We start from the raw sequence: 14,467 nt of genomic DNA on the forward strand, positions 1-14,467 counted from the left end.
CCCTCTCACCGCTGGTCCCAAGGCCGCTGTGGCCCGGGGGTGGGTGACAGCCTCCAAAACCTCCTCCAGGCCTCGGGGGGCCCGGGCTCCCCTCACCACACGCCTCAATCCTCGGGGGGGGCTGCCCCTCAGGGGGTGCGTGGGGATACCGGGGGGCAGTGAGGGTACTGGGGGGGGGTTGTGAGGGTACCGGGGGGAGCGTGGGGGTACCGGGGGGGAGTACCGGGGCCTTGCCGACCCCGCTGCAGGTGCGGGGCCTCCCCCCGTGCACCCACCGAGCCCGGGCCCCGGGCGGGGGCGCGGCGCCGCGGCCGAGGCCGCCCGGGCTGGCGCGGAGCCAGCGGCATCGGCGCGGGTTGCATCAGACGAGGCGCTGCCGCCGCCGGTGCCGCCGGTGCCGGTGCCGGGGCTCGTCGTTGGGCTCGGCGGGGCCGGGGGTGGGGGGCGGGAGGGCGGAGGGGGGAGGCAGCCCCCCGGCGGAGCATCCGCAAGATGCTGCGGGCGGCCCCGCGGCTGCTGAGGACGATCTGCACCACGGGCGCGGTGAGCAGCCTTGGGGGGGGGGGGGGGGACGCGGGGAGCGGGGAGCTGACGGGCTCGGGGGACGAGGGGCAGGGAGGGTCCGGGGGCTGCCGGGGGTCTCGGTGGGGGTGCGGGGCCGAGGGACCCCCCGAGCCCTGCCCGGGGCTGCAGGCCCCCTGCCCTTGGCTGCTGCCTCCGCCGGGCCCGGGGCTGCCGGCGGGGGCCTTGCCCTGCTCACGGCCTAAATTCCCCCGCGGCCCCCGGGGCGGCTTTGCCGGGTGCCGGGTTTGCCCCCGGCCCCGCTTCCCGTCCCGCTAAAGGCACGGAGAGCGCAGCGCCCGCAAGCGCCCGCTCCGGGCTGTCCGGATGCCTGCCCCGGCCAGCTGAGGCTGGGAGAGGATCTCTGCTCCCCCGAGGACCGCTCTTTGTCTGGCACAAGGACAGCAGTCCTCCGAAGGGCTCTGCATGGGAAGGCAGGCTGGGAACGGGGGGGTTTGACGCGGGGCTTTGGGGACCGCGGTCAGCAGTGCCCGCAAGGCGAATGAATGACCGACGGAGAGCGCGGTGCCCGGGGGTGTGCGGAGGGAGGGAGGCAGGCTCTGCGGGAGGCTTCAGCCTGGGGCACTGGGATTTAGCACACGCAGGGGGATCCTCAGCAGAAAGCAAGCTTTCGAAGCAAGCAGGGTTTAAAATTCAGCCTTGAGAAGATGTAGCAATATTAAAATCTTCGCTAAATCCTTATAGAGAAGAAATAAAATGTTGTCATCTTTTTGACAGCAGTTACCAAACAGTAGCCTTCAAGACATTTGGTTAGAAACTGATAACCCATTGACTGTTAGACATGCATATATACCCATGTACAAAAGAGGCGGTAACAGAAAATAGGTTTTAGCTATGAAATAAATATTATTCTCTGCAAATGTCTTACCGCATTAGACTCTTACGAAGGAAGAAAATGCAACTCTTGGACTTGTCTTGCAATTTTAGGCAGTAGAACTTGAAAAGATAGTTACCAGCATTTGTCAGGCTGCTTCTCTATATGGTGCTTAATTCTACTGATTATTTTGGATTAGGTGTTTTGAAGGAGAAAAAGAACCAGAATGGAAGCTAACAAAATGCTGCATTTATTTTAATGAGCCATTGTAGAATCAGTTCCAGCTCTGTATCAACAGATGGCACAGCCAGAATTTTAAAATTGGGCAGTTAAACTCAAAGTTATGCATTCATATTAGGGCAATGAAAAAAAGCTATGCTTTCATATCAGAGCAACCTGATCTAGTGGGGGGTGTCCCTCCCTGTGGCAGGGGGGTTGGAACTAGATGATCTATGAGGTGCCTTCCAACCCAAGCCATGAAATAAAAGTGGACTTTCAGACAATCTGAGCATTCAAGACAAGACTGCTTTACAAGTAGCCTTAAGGTTTTGTGACCTTTACCTTTATCTTATTTCCTCCATCCGAACAGGAAGCACTTGAGTCAGGAAAAGAGATTTTATTTCGAACTAGTCCCAGTGCATGTCAATCTGTGTTACAATGTAAGCAAAACAGAAGGTTAAAGAAGAAGAAAAAGTTCAGACAAGGAAACCAACAGAATTACAGTAAAGTGAGCATCAACTTATCTGGTAGCACTGTCAGATTCACTATATTATTCTATGACTTGTGTAATAAAAAAAGGTCAGGCCTCTCTAAACTATCCGTGCTCCGTTGTTTCCCACAAGTGGGAATTGGGCATCCTTACAAAAATAAAGCAAGAAATCCACAGTGACAATATATGTCCATTAACCTTCCCAAGACAAGAAATGCATCTATTAATGAGTATCATATGTTCATAGTCAGCCAAGCAGCTGCAAAAGAAACCTACCATAACCTCCTAACACTACTGACAGAGACAGTAACAAGCTTGATCTTTGTATGTGCTAGCGGTGATGATCCAGTACCCACCAAGCACATTATTCAACACGATTGTTTTGGTGTTCTTTAAGGAGCTCCTTTCTACAGCTTTATGATGAATGCTAGTGACCATATCCTGCCAAAATGTGCCATTTCATTAAGAAGGAAAACACCAAACTAGTTTTCATTTCCCTGTAATTTTATAGAACTTTCACTTTTAATTGAGTGTCATGTCCATACTGAATTCTTCTAAAAGGATTTCTCACTGTCACGAGTCTAACTCATCTTGCATAAAAATGTTTGAGGAGAATTTCCAAAATAATACAGAGGGTGGCTATTAGATCTTCTGCACTGAGCCAGTTGTCGATTTTCAAACAAGACAAAAAACAAAGGACTGAATTTGTGGTCTGATCATGCAAGCCTCTCCACATATGGGATTTCTCCCACTGAACCCCACAGATATCCTGTGCATGGCTGACTTGTGGGTTTGGCACTTGCTTTCTGCTGATGACAGTGCATGTGTTAAGGCGAGACAAGCAAACCACCACGTCTAAGCCAGATGTTAAAAATCACACAATGCACGTGTACCATTCATTGGAGAAAACGCGAGAATCGCTGGTCATAGCCCAGTTACAAGATCCGTCTTGCAATTGAAGGCAGTCTCCAACTGAGTAACTTTCTATTTGGGTGAGACAGCAGAGCTGATTTCTTGCCAGGCAATCTTTTTGTGCACTGCAGTTAGGATATGGGACTTTCTGAGTTAGCCCGTCCGCAATCTTCTCAGTTTGGCCAGTTTTATTTTTTGGTCCTTTGGAAACTGTGTTCTCTCTTCTAACCATTTGTTCACTCAGCTCCATGATTAGCATGAATTAAGCAAGTGTAGCTTAACTGAAACTGTATTTACAGCAGCTCAAGATTTGGGAGGGGAACTGGTATGCAGTTCCATGTAATATGAGGATCAGACAGGGAAACATGAACTAAGAGTTAAGTTTAGGGATATAGGTTACAAGTGTCATTAACACTTTGTGAACAAGTGAAGAGAAAGTAGCTCTTAAAGTGGTGGTACACGTGGACTGTAAATTACAAGATTGCCAAGTATCAGAAAAGTACTTTTTTTTTTTTTTCATTGAGTACTTTTAAAGTAATTTAAAATGGAGGTTGGATAAATCTGTAAAAGCAATCATACAACATTGCTTGTGGTGGCAGAGCACTGGATTTTTAGCTAAGGTCACTTCCAGTCTTGTGTTCTTACTGAGAGATGCTAGCAAAAGGATGAAAGTAGAATAAGTAACTTGTACCTGGACTACCTTTAAAGTTTTTTCAGTGTACTTGTTGGGCTACCGCTTTAAATTAGTGCTGCACAGAGATCAGAGGATTTGCTACCATGCCAAACATGTTCAGTGAGCTGGCAGGTTAATCTTTCCCCAACTTGCCTGCTATACTTAAAACAATTAAAAGATTAGGAAAATCTGATGACTAAATTTTATAATGCAGCAGTGTTTCTGCTGTAAAAGTAAAGACACCGGTCACAAAGCATTGGGAATACAGTCTATCTGCATCCACTGGGCCTTGCTAGATAAACACTGCAAAGATAACTTGTGCTCTCTGAAATTCAGATCCAGGACTTGTCTTTACTAATGTTGACAAAATACTGGACGTATTTTAGGCATTACTACCACCAGTGCAGCGTTGGTTGGGAATATCGTCATTACCGGTCTCACAGAGGACGTTTACCAGCCAGCTGTGAAAATCTGATTTTGCAGCCCAAGTTATGTCCACCTTCGCAACTATTTATTACTACTGCAGTTGCAGGCATGCTGACTAATGCTGTAACACAGGGATAGTTTTGCTTATGCAGCTTCATTCTGAAGTAAAACACTGCCTCTGGAGACAAATAGTTATTTCCTACTGGTTTATATAAAAATGGTATGCATAAAATAACAAGCATGCTTCAATATTCCTGTAGTGGAGCCTACCATTTTGTAATGTCCTTTCCCTAAGGCCATCTGCACAACTGAACTGTAACTTGAAAACAGCAAAATTCATCCATAATATTTCAACTGTGAAATGAATTGCATTGAAATGGATTGTGTTTTTGAGTAACCTGTTTTTCAGGACATTTCTGTTTGTCACAGAATTTGTCATTTGATCTGAAGGGCAGTGCAGATCACCTGGTGTCCAATCAATAACCCACTTCCTCAAGCCATCCTTATGTCCCAGCCTCCATAAGAAAGGGAAGAGAGGACGCAGGAGAAAAACCTGCAAGTGCCAACACACAGAACAAATACTGGTGTTCAAGACGCTCAGACAGTGCCTCGATTCCTACGTATCGCTCTGAGCTCATGGCACCTCATTCAGGATAAATGGCAGTCCAAGTTCAGTTGGGAAAGATGAAGTTAAGGATGAAGGTGGGGATGTGGATTTATACTCTGTCCTTCATTCAGACCTCCTTCAGTGGTCCAAATCTAGGAATAGTTTCCATCTGACGCAGCTGTGGGGAAGGCAGGTTTTTTGTTTATTGTGTGCGGAGCTTTCCTTAATGACCAGGTCTGCCAGTCCATTTGTTTTTCAAAGGTATCAGTCATAGCTGATGAAAAATGCAAAGGCAGCGCTTGCAAGGGCAGTTCCACACCATGCTCATTCCTGCACCCCTGCTGGACCTGCGTTAGGGCTTGTGGTGTTGCAATGAACTAGACCTGTGAATAGATCCAGTTAAGAATTAGCCACATTTTGTCAGGCCACTGACCACCTGTCTCCGTACCCTAATCCAGTTCACCTTGCAGCCACAGGAATAATACCTCTAGGAAAAAGGAGGTGGTAGGGGTAAGGGGCCAGAGGCAGGATGAAAGAGGAGCACAAAGGCACTGAGGGACATGGTGTAGTGATGGAACTCAGTAGGTCAGGTTGATGGTCGGACTTGATCTTGAAGGCCTTTTCCAACCTAGGTGATTCTGTGATTCTGTGAGATTTTGGATTATGTTGAAGAGCATCAATGTATTTGTAGAGTTCACAGTAAAACTCAATTGGTCTTGGAACAGTTTCAAAGTTGAGGTGGATTCACTGAAGCTGGGTTCTCCCCGCCTTCCCTGTTCACACAGGGGCTACATCAAACCCAGAAAACATACGCTGTGCTTCATCTGGTATGTTTCCTTGAAAGGGAAGGATTAAAATTAGAGTGTCCTCAAAGCTGGAGTCCTGCAGAAGACCATTCTTTAGATTTTGGGGAGCCTAAGGGAATTAGTACTTTTCTCAGCATGTGAAGAGCTTAAATAAAATAGCAGTAGACGATTTTCTGGTATTATAGTAGTGCTGTGATTCTAACTGTCCTAAAAATCAAAAGTTGGGGCAGTTATTGGCACCTACTCAGTCTAAAGAAGCGTAAAAGCATGTATCCACTGTACTGATGAGCAGACACAGAAGGCAAGGGAAGTCCAGCAAGGGAACCTCATATTTAGTGGTATTTCTGTGTAGGAGGATCAAATGGATGATCGCTGCTTTTAACTTGGCAGGAACAATGCAAGCTTGTCTTCTTTGTCTATTCATATTAACCACAAATTGTATGCCACCATCTAATTATATAGATTTAGAGGGCATGTTCCAGACATCTAAATTATGCCTAAAAAAACTGTTGTATGTACCTGTTTCAAAAATATTTTTGTATTTCATATCATGTTAGTTATGACTAGGAACAAGGTCATAGAGCCTGTTATGCCTCTTATAGAGTGAAGTGAGTTTGTTTAATAAAAATTATGAGAAACCAATATAAACATCAGTGGCAATATCAAATGACACTTTTATGTTCAGTATGTTCTCATTTATTTATTTCTGAGAGATTAACAATAGGTAAACAATTGATTATTTTTTCTCCAAAGGCATTTGAGGTAGAAAAATTGTTGCATTTTAAATCAAAATGAATGTTGATCCAAAAAGAGCAAGAGAGAAATATAAGTAGCAACATATATACTTTGCATCCTATAACATGGTTTGTTTTAATTCTTTTGATCAGGCTTATCAGAACAAGCTAAAGCTAGCCCTTATAGGTCAAAGCATTTTTGGACAAGAAGTATATAACAAGCTGAGAAAAGAAGGCCATAAAGTTGTGGGAGTATTCACAGTGCCTGACAAGAATGGACAAGCTGATCCTTTGGGTAAGTGTAACCTTAATCTAAATGCTAACTTACAGACATACATAAACTTGCCTTGTCGTGAGAAGAAGATGTCTATATGGGAATGACTTGCATATTTTGCCTTTATTACACTGAATTCAGCACAAGAACTATGCTTAAATGAAAACACAAGTCCCAGAACTGGTTTGACCTTCTTAATTAGATCAGTATTTAAAACTTTTCTCTAGCCACGCAGGGCTATACATTGTGATATTAAGAAAATAAATTAATCTGTGCATCTTATTTGAATGCACATCCTAAAGGTAATCATCTTGAACTAGATCTGTATCTTAACAATATGCAAAATATGTAAAAGCAGGTTCAAGGAACAGTCCGATAGGCTGCATTAGCTCCAGACTCGTTCCCTTTTCTGGAGAAGAAGCAAATAGCTGCTGAGCCTGTACTCAAGCACAAATGTCTGTCGCCTGTTTCATGGTGCTGTCTGGGACACTCAAGGCATGGAGCCAAGACTGTTTATCCCTGGCTTTCTGCCCTTTCTGACAAGCTTGTATGCAGCAGTGCACCTGCAGAGCCTATTTCTCTTCCACCTGGACTATGGAAAACCCACTGAAAAGGGTAGAAGAGGCTTTGCTCTCCCTTTTTACAATGCCATGATGCATAATGATTTTCTGGACTTTCTAAACAAACAGTTGCTGGGCAGGTATTCAGAACTGTACTTGTACAGCAGAACATAGTGTGATGAAGAAGCATATTTGGTATCACTATCTGAATTATAACTTTCTCTTATTTTTCAGTACCATGAAAATGGTGAGTTAATAGAATTAGCAAATGTAAGTGCCAGAAAGGAACTTACCTTTATGGATAATCAGAAATTAAAATTACATTCCATGAGCTGTCTCAAGCATCTCTTCTGCTTTTTTATTTTGGTCAGGTCCTGACATGTTTTTCCAGAACTCTTATAAGGGAAGAATTAAACATAAATTTTGCTTACTTGGGCTATGGCACTCCCAAACTAGCACATAGTTCTCAAGTTTATTACATTCTATAACCCCACCTCTTTAAAAGAGTTAATCACACGTTGGAAGAATTACAGGAGGTAAGTATTAGTTTAGAAAAAGACAATTTAACCATCCAGCTCTGGAGGCATACCATAATACTTGGTTGTACTACACAGACTATTACTATACAGTTAAACTAGCAGACGGAACACAGCAACTCTTCCACTGATTTCAGTCATGGCCATTTTAACTAAGCTGTGGAATGTTTATTGTTCTCCTAACGTTTTGTTGCTTTTTAATTCCTGATGATCCAAACAGCTGAAGACTCACGTGAAGTTGGCTTATGTTTCTATATCCTCAGTCAGCTATGATTTTTATTTCTAAAAGCAATTGCAGTGCATGCTAACTTCCAGTGCACAGTATGGAATGATACTTAAGTATTTACTTAAGACCTAAGTTGGTTGGCTAAAGATGCTTCAGGTCAAACTCAAGATTCAATTTCAGATATGAAAAAGAGGAAGGAAGTACAAAAATGTGTTTCAAAATAGAAATTAAATTAGGTAAATTGTCCATACCTCTTCTTGTCTTCCCTTTTGTTGCAATTACTTATCCAACTCAACAGCTGTAGAGTTCGACTCTACTGTCCTCCCTGTGATGGGTTGTGAAGCAAATGCACAATGGAATTTATAAAACACCTAAAAATTCTCTCTGCAATTAATGCAGTTGCTTTTTCTCAGCCTTCAGCCAAATTTTGGGTGTAGTTGTGTCACACAGATAAATGGAAACAGATCCAGAAATCACCAGTAAACAGAATTTTGAAGAAATAACTGAAGGCCACTAGCATCTGTTAATATTTGAGCCACATGACAAGATGCTACTGAGATGAGCATGTAATTTTCACATACAAATTGCTGAAATGTAAACTTAAGCTCTGCTAAACCAAACCAGTTTCAGGCAAATGTAATGATTGGACAAGAAATGAAGTGTAATTATTTAATAGTCAATGGCATTCATCAATCTTTTCTGCTTTCCATTGTACTTATGAGCCAGGCCATAAGAGTGAACTTAAAAGTTGAGAAGGACACAAGCTGTAGGAATGAGAATCAGTGACAGAATTAATAAAATGTATTCAAGCACAAAGTTTTCTTTAAACACCATACAGAACAGTACAAAGGGCTCTATGTATTGCATTTCATGATCTGAGTTGTCTTGCCATATCTCATTTGAATTTGAACTTTTAACAAAAAAATGTGAATTAACGAAAAAAATATTCTCATCCCTCAGCACTGGCAGCAGAGAAGGATGGCACTCCTGTTTTTAAGTTTCCCAGATGGAGAGCTAAAGGCAAGCCTATCCAGGAAGTAGTTGCAGCCTACAAATCTGTTGGAGCAGAGCTAAATGTCCTTCCGTTCTGTACACAGTTCATCCCTATGGATGTTATTGACTGCCCAAAACATGGCTCAATTATTTACCATCCATCCATCCTACCACGGCACCGAGGAGCTTCTGCAATTAACTGGTAATTTTTTGCATGTCGTTCATCAAAACTACGTCTATGTCCTGGTGGGATGTTTGGCCAGACCCATTACTCATGTAATTGCTGACACATTTCTGTTGACTTGCAACTGCTCTGAAGCAAGTTCTGTGAAGCAGCTGAGTATTTGGGTCATGAATTGCTCTTCATACCTGAGATTCAGCACGATTTCCACTGCAAGTGCAGCTGTTATTCTGGGAAGATCAGTGATGTGATCTGTCCGTTCATATATTTTACTCACATAGGTAACTCAACAGCATGTAGTTTCCATAGGCAGGACAGTACCCTCACAGTTCATCCCCTTCAAACACTAGATAACTGTCTACAGAGACATGACAGAGCCTAAGATTTCACAGAAAAGAAAGAGAGAAAACAATCTACAAGAAGAAAAGTTTATCCTGCTATCATCCTGAGCAATGCACAAGGCTAGATTCAAAGTGTTATTGTGAAAGAACTACCCTCCAATAATGAACACAGTGGACTCAGATCTAGCATTCCTGTGAAAGCAGAAATGTTCCTATCATAATGTTTAAATTCAATAAGAAATTGTCTAAATATGAAGAAACAAATTAAAAATAATCGAGCAGGTAGCGTGGTGATTATTTAAAGATGTATTGGGGAACAGTGGGAATTAGGCATGACTAAGGGACACCAACCACAAACAAAGGTTCTAAGCCACTGAGGGTTCCTCACTCCATCAGTTACAGCCTCTTCCAGCTGCTGCCACTTTGTTATGAGCAACTTTTTGCAGAGGGAGATGGTGCACAGAGGAAGGAGCTCACAGTAATTCTCATCCTGTTGTCTACTCAGCATCAGCGGCATTTGCCCACATTACTTTCTTCTTCCTCAGTGCAATGCTGAGGACATGTACTTCTCACCAGGGAGCTCCTTCTGTATTTTTAGATAATATAAAACAGATGAGATGCTGCTTAAATCTGTGAAAGATCTTACATGGCCTACCCAAATTTTTGCAAATTTTCATTTTTGATGTAACTGCTAACTTCTCCAACTGTCTTCAGAGTTTTTTTTTCTTTTGCTCAAATGCATGTTTTTTTTCCTTTTAATAACGTAGTTTTCAGTGTTTATGTTGTGAATTTTCATGTGTATAAGCCAGATCTCGAATGATCCTGTCACAACATGGACTGCCAAGGGAATATTTATGAGATATATGTCTTACAGAATATGACGTTGGTGTTTGCATGCATACATATTGTTAAAAGCACACAGAAAAGTTGTGCCTCTTCACTTCTGGTTGCTTGCTTAAGCACTTTGGTTTGATTTTCCATCATTCTGAGGCACCTGCAGCTCCAACAGAGAACCAGAAAATCTATGTAGCTGAAGTTCCCTTCAAGTTCAGAGAGATCCTGAGCTGATGTAAATCAGCGTAGGTCTGCAGTATGAGCAGTGCTATGTTCATGCGCACCAGCTGAGAATCTGGCTGGACATAAATTCCCCCACTGACTTTTCCTTAAACAGTTACACATTCCTGCTTTCTTAAGCATCCATCATTTTCCACTCTCACTTTAGCTCTTTTTCAGCTGTGGGACAGCTGTACTTCCCTTGCTGACCTACAGATAAGCTTTGAAGCTTAGCTAGTTACTGTAAACAATTAGGAATTATTTAGAAAATATACTGTCTAGATACTTCCATCTTTCAAACTGTGTCACAACTATTGCATACCTTTTGCTCTGTGTGTCTTATCACTGATAATACACTTAAAATAGCACAATGAACTGTGTGATAAATGCTTTGGATTCAGTTGCAGCTTTTCTTATGTCACTTTGGGGAAACACACATCAATAGTATCAAAACTTTGGGTACCTGGCTATGAAATGAGCAATGAAACTGGGGGTAAATAGTGTTGGAATTTTATTTTCTGCGTAAAGCAAATAAATATGTAACAAAAGAATGGATATCCCTGACTGCTTTCATAATGTCTCTATTTACTGTAAGGTTTCTTTTACCTCCAGGACTTTAATTCAGGGAGATAAGAAAGCAGGATTTACAATTTTCTGGGCTGATGATGGTTTGGACACTGGACCAATACTTCTGCAGCGAGAATGTGACGTTGGCCAAAACGATACCGTGGATGATCTGTATAACCGGTTTCTCTTCCCAGAGGGAGTAAAGGCTATGGTATGTTTACCTGTATTAAATATCAACATTTTAAAATGAAAAGAATAGCATCTGCTGGAGTTTGAAAAGAAAAAGAAAGGAAGAGGAAGTACAAAATGCATAAATTTGGTAAGACAGAGGTTGTGGTGTTCAGATGAATTTTAGAGTTCAGAGGAGCTCTGCTGCTTCACAACAGCTGAGGAGGTTGCCTAAGAATATTTGTTGCTGGCAGTGGGCAGAGCATATCCTGTTTCTGCAGAAGGCAACAGGTCAGATTTGTCTTGAGTGTAGCTCTTCCACAGACTTGAATGTTTTTACAAGGTGAAAATTTTTACAGGCTTACAGAGAACAGAAAGTTAGGGGTGAGGCTGAAGAAAAAAGAGGGATGGTGTTTAAAGTTCACAGCCTTGGTGGACTGGCTTTGGACTTTGTATACATGTCCTTTTTTTCTGTTTTGCTCTGTTTTGTTTTAAAATGAAGAAAAGAAAATACATAAAAATACTCAACATGGATCATTAGAGTTTTGTTTTTTTTCTCCCTATTTTAATGCAGAGAAATATCTTTTTGCAGAAAGAAGAGATGAATGCAAACATATAGAACTTCGTTCTGTGCTTAGCTAAGTTCTGGTCCTGTAGAATTTAGGCAGCTGCTATTTGCATGGTAACTAGGCACTCCAATCAAATTTCTAAGGCTACTTTTTTGTCAAAGAAGTTGAAGTATATATGTATGTTAATCAGTGCAGTATTGGTTCCCTAGATTTTGGAAAATCCAAGTTTTAAAAAGAAACCTATTCTTGTGGAAGAAAGTCTTCTGCAGTCAGTCACAAGCATGACTGAGTTCAAAAAGGGAAACCAAGCTAACATTAAATCTGTTACTTTTTTACTTAGGTGGAAGCTGTACATCTAATCGCTGATGGTAAGGCACCTCGTATACCTCAGCCTGAAGAAGGGGCAACATATGAAGGGATCCAGAAAAAGGAAAATGCAGAGGTAGTGTTAAATAACTCTGTGGTTTTCTACTGCCTATCTACCGCCTATCTCTAGAAAAGTTGTTTCTAATTCGTATTTCAATAGTAGTGACATGAAATTAATATAGGTTTTAACTCAATTGTTTCCTCATCTCATATTTCTGGGATGGAGCCCCAGGTTAGGTTCATATAGCCTGCCAGCAGTTACATATATATAGAAACTTGATGACCTACTTGAGATCATCTACAAATAGCTAGATAGCAGCTGCACCTTCAGTGACTTCTTACGTTACCATACTTTTAAATACAGCAATGAATGGAGATAGTTTGTTTACCAACAACCCATGCTATATTCTCTACCAGAAATAGGCCTGATGTTACAAAAAATAAGTGTTGGCACCTACCAGAAAAACAAACAAATAAGCAAGGAGGTCTCATAAACAAACAACATATTTTTAAAAATAAATAAAAAATAATAATAATGCCCATGCCCTGGAGCATGGGCAACATATACTATATAATTATCCCTACTGCATTAGCTAGGTCTTCTTTGTGGTTGGGAAAGCCACCATAAAATGATAGTGAACGCTGCCTCTAATACCCTCTTTTGCTTTTCTAGACCATTGCAGAAGTTTAAAAGAAAAAAAAAAAGTGAAAATATTACCAACAATTTCAGCCTCTTGACCTTGGTGAACATACTCCTTTTCACCTGAAATTTTAATGCTTTTTTATCATATCACAATTGCTGACTTAGCTTAGACACAAATAGCTTTTCATATGCATATTTTTAAGTGTTCTGACCTTATATAACAGTTATGGACCAAAATTTTGGGGTGCCCATATACATACTGACCCCATATGTAGGAACTAGCAGAACAGCTGAAGAGGTTACTGTTTTTGACTCCTAGCTATTCTAAAATGTCAGTGAAAAGGAGCTGACCAAGGGGAACTTTCATGTCATTATTGAAATTGCAGGGAAGAATGAGAATGAGGACCTAACAAATGTAAACAGTATATGCAAAACTGCAGTGAATTCAAAGATTCATAGTGTCTTATAATTTTTAATGTATTTATTTAAATTGTATGTGTTGTCCAAAAGCTGTATTCATCCCTTAAATATAGTATATAAGGAACTCTCCCGGATTGAACTAGTTTAATGCCCTGGTTGGAAAACTATTCTCATTGGCTTATAACTTGCTTCTAAATACTCCTTGTGCTTTAACTAAGAAGGACACTTGAGATTTGTTATTTAATAGATATTCTATTACTTTATTTAATTCATTTCATACATATACTCATGGTACTTGCAAAGATAAAGCAATACATTTTCACTAGTGTTACATTTTAAGTATATATGACATTCTTTACAAAACATTATTTCCTTTTTCCTCAAGGTCTTGCAGGAACTGCAAGTTTTAGTAGAGATTCCATTTATGAAACAATTTATAAAGGGTTGGTAAATGATTAGTCAGTATTTTAATAAAAGTTTTTAAAAGAACTTAGGAACCAAGCAATAAATAGATCATGTTCAGCAGAAGGTGTTACCCTGACATATGCTGCTTATATTTATACAGTGTTTAGTAAATTTGTTCATCATAATATTAATTATGAATGAATACCTAGTAGCAAGAGTTATGTATTCATTACATTAGTGTAAGAAGGAGAATCTGTGGGAAGATAAAGGCTGCACTGGTCTTTCTGTATTAGACCAAACCCTTTCTGTGTTCTCAACAGTTGAGAGAAAGGGTGGGGGGGGGGGTGGTATGCAGCTTGGAAAACCTTAGTAACTTGATTTATAACTAAATAGAGAAGAATTAGCTGGCATATCTTGACTTCCTAGATCTCCTGGGATCAACCTGCAGCAGCTTTGCACAATTGGATCCGAGGGCATGATAAAGTACCTGGAGCGTGGGCAACAGTGGATGGCCAGGTAAGCTCCTTAAATTCAGTACTCTATTTGTGACTTTTTTATTACAAAAGCTAAAGGTGTCTGCATACAGGTGAATACAAATTTGAGTTATGTTGGAGTAGCTCTCATTTGGTCATTGTATATTTTGTATATATCTAGAACAGGCACGTGAACGAATACACAGAACACAGTAGGTAACATTTTTATGATAGGTGCATTTAATTAAAAGAAGGATAAGAGCAGTATCTGAAAAATAGTATGAATAGTACAAAGCAGTAAAAAGCAAGGGTAGAAGCAGACAGTGCCAGTCGTTTAGGGAAGTAGGTATGCATTACAGTGTAACAAAACCCATGCTGTACAGTGGGCAACATCACAATATAACAGCAGAATGAAACACTGAGCAACTG

The 14,467-nt window shown here is 41.3% G+C and overlaps 1 protein-coding gene across 1 annotated transcript in view; it reads left to right on the forward strand.

Annotated features, from left to right (window-relative positions):
- Window positions 1-354: 354 nt before the first annotated feature.
- Window positions 355-14,467, forward strand: part of ALDH1L2 (aldehyde dehydrogenase 1 family member L2) — a 34,732-nt gene continuing 20,619 nt past the window's right edge. The window contains exons 1-6 of the mRNA XM_083846559.1: window positions 355-543; window positions 6,417-6,558; window positions 8,820-9,054; window positions 11,040-11,205; window positions 12,072-12,173; window positions 13,992-14,081. Of these exons, the coding sequence (XP_083702685.1) occupies window positions 493-543; window positions 6,417-6,558; window positions 8,820-9,054; window positions 11,040-11,205; window positions 12,072-12,173; window positions 13,992-14,081 (786 nt within the window). The 5' untranslated portion in view covers window positions 355-492. The remainder of the gene's footprint in view (window positions 544-6,416; window positions 6,559-8,819; window positions 9,055-11,039; window positions 11,206-12,071; window positions 12,174-13,991; window positions 14,082-14,467) is intronic.

This window comes from Anser anser, assembly GCF_964211835.1.
Source record: "Anser anser genome assembly, chromosome: 1".
NCBI classification, from domain to species: Eukaryota; Metazoa; Chordata; class Aves; order Anseriformes; family Anatidae; genus Anser; species Anser anser.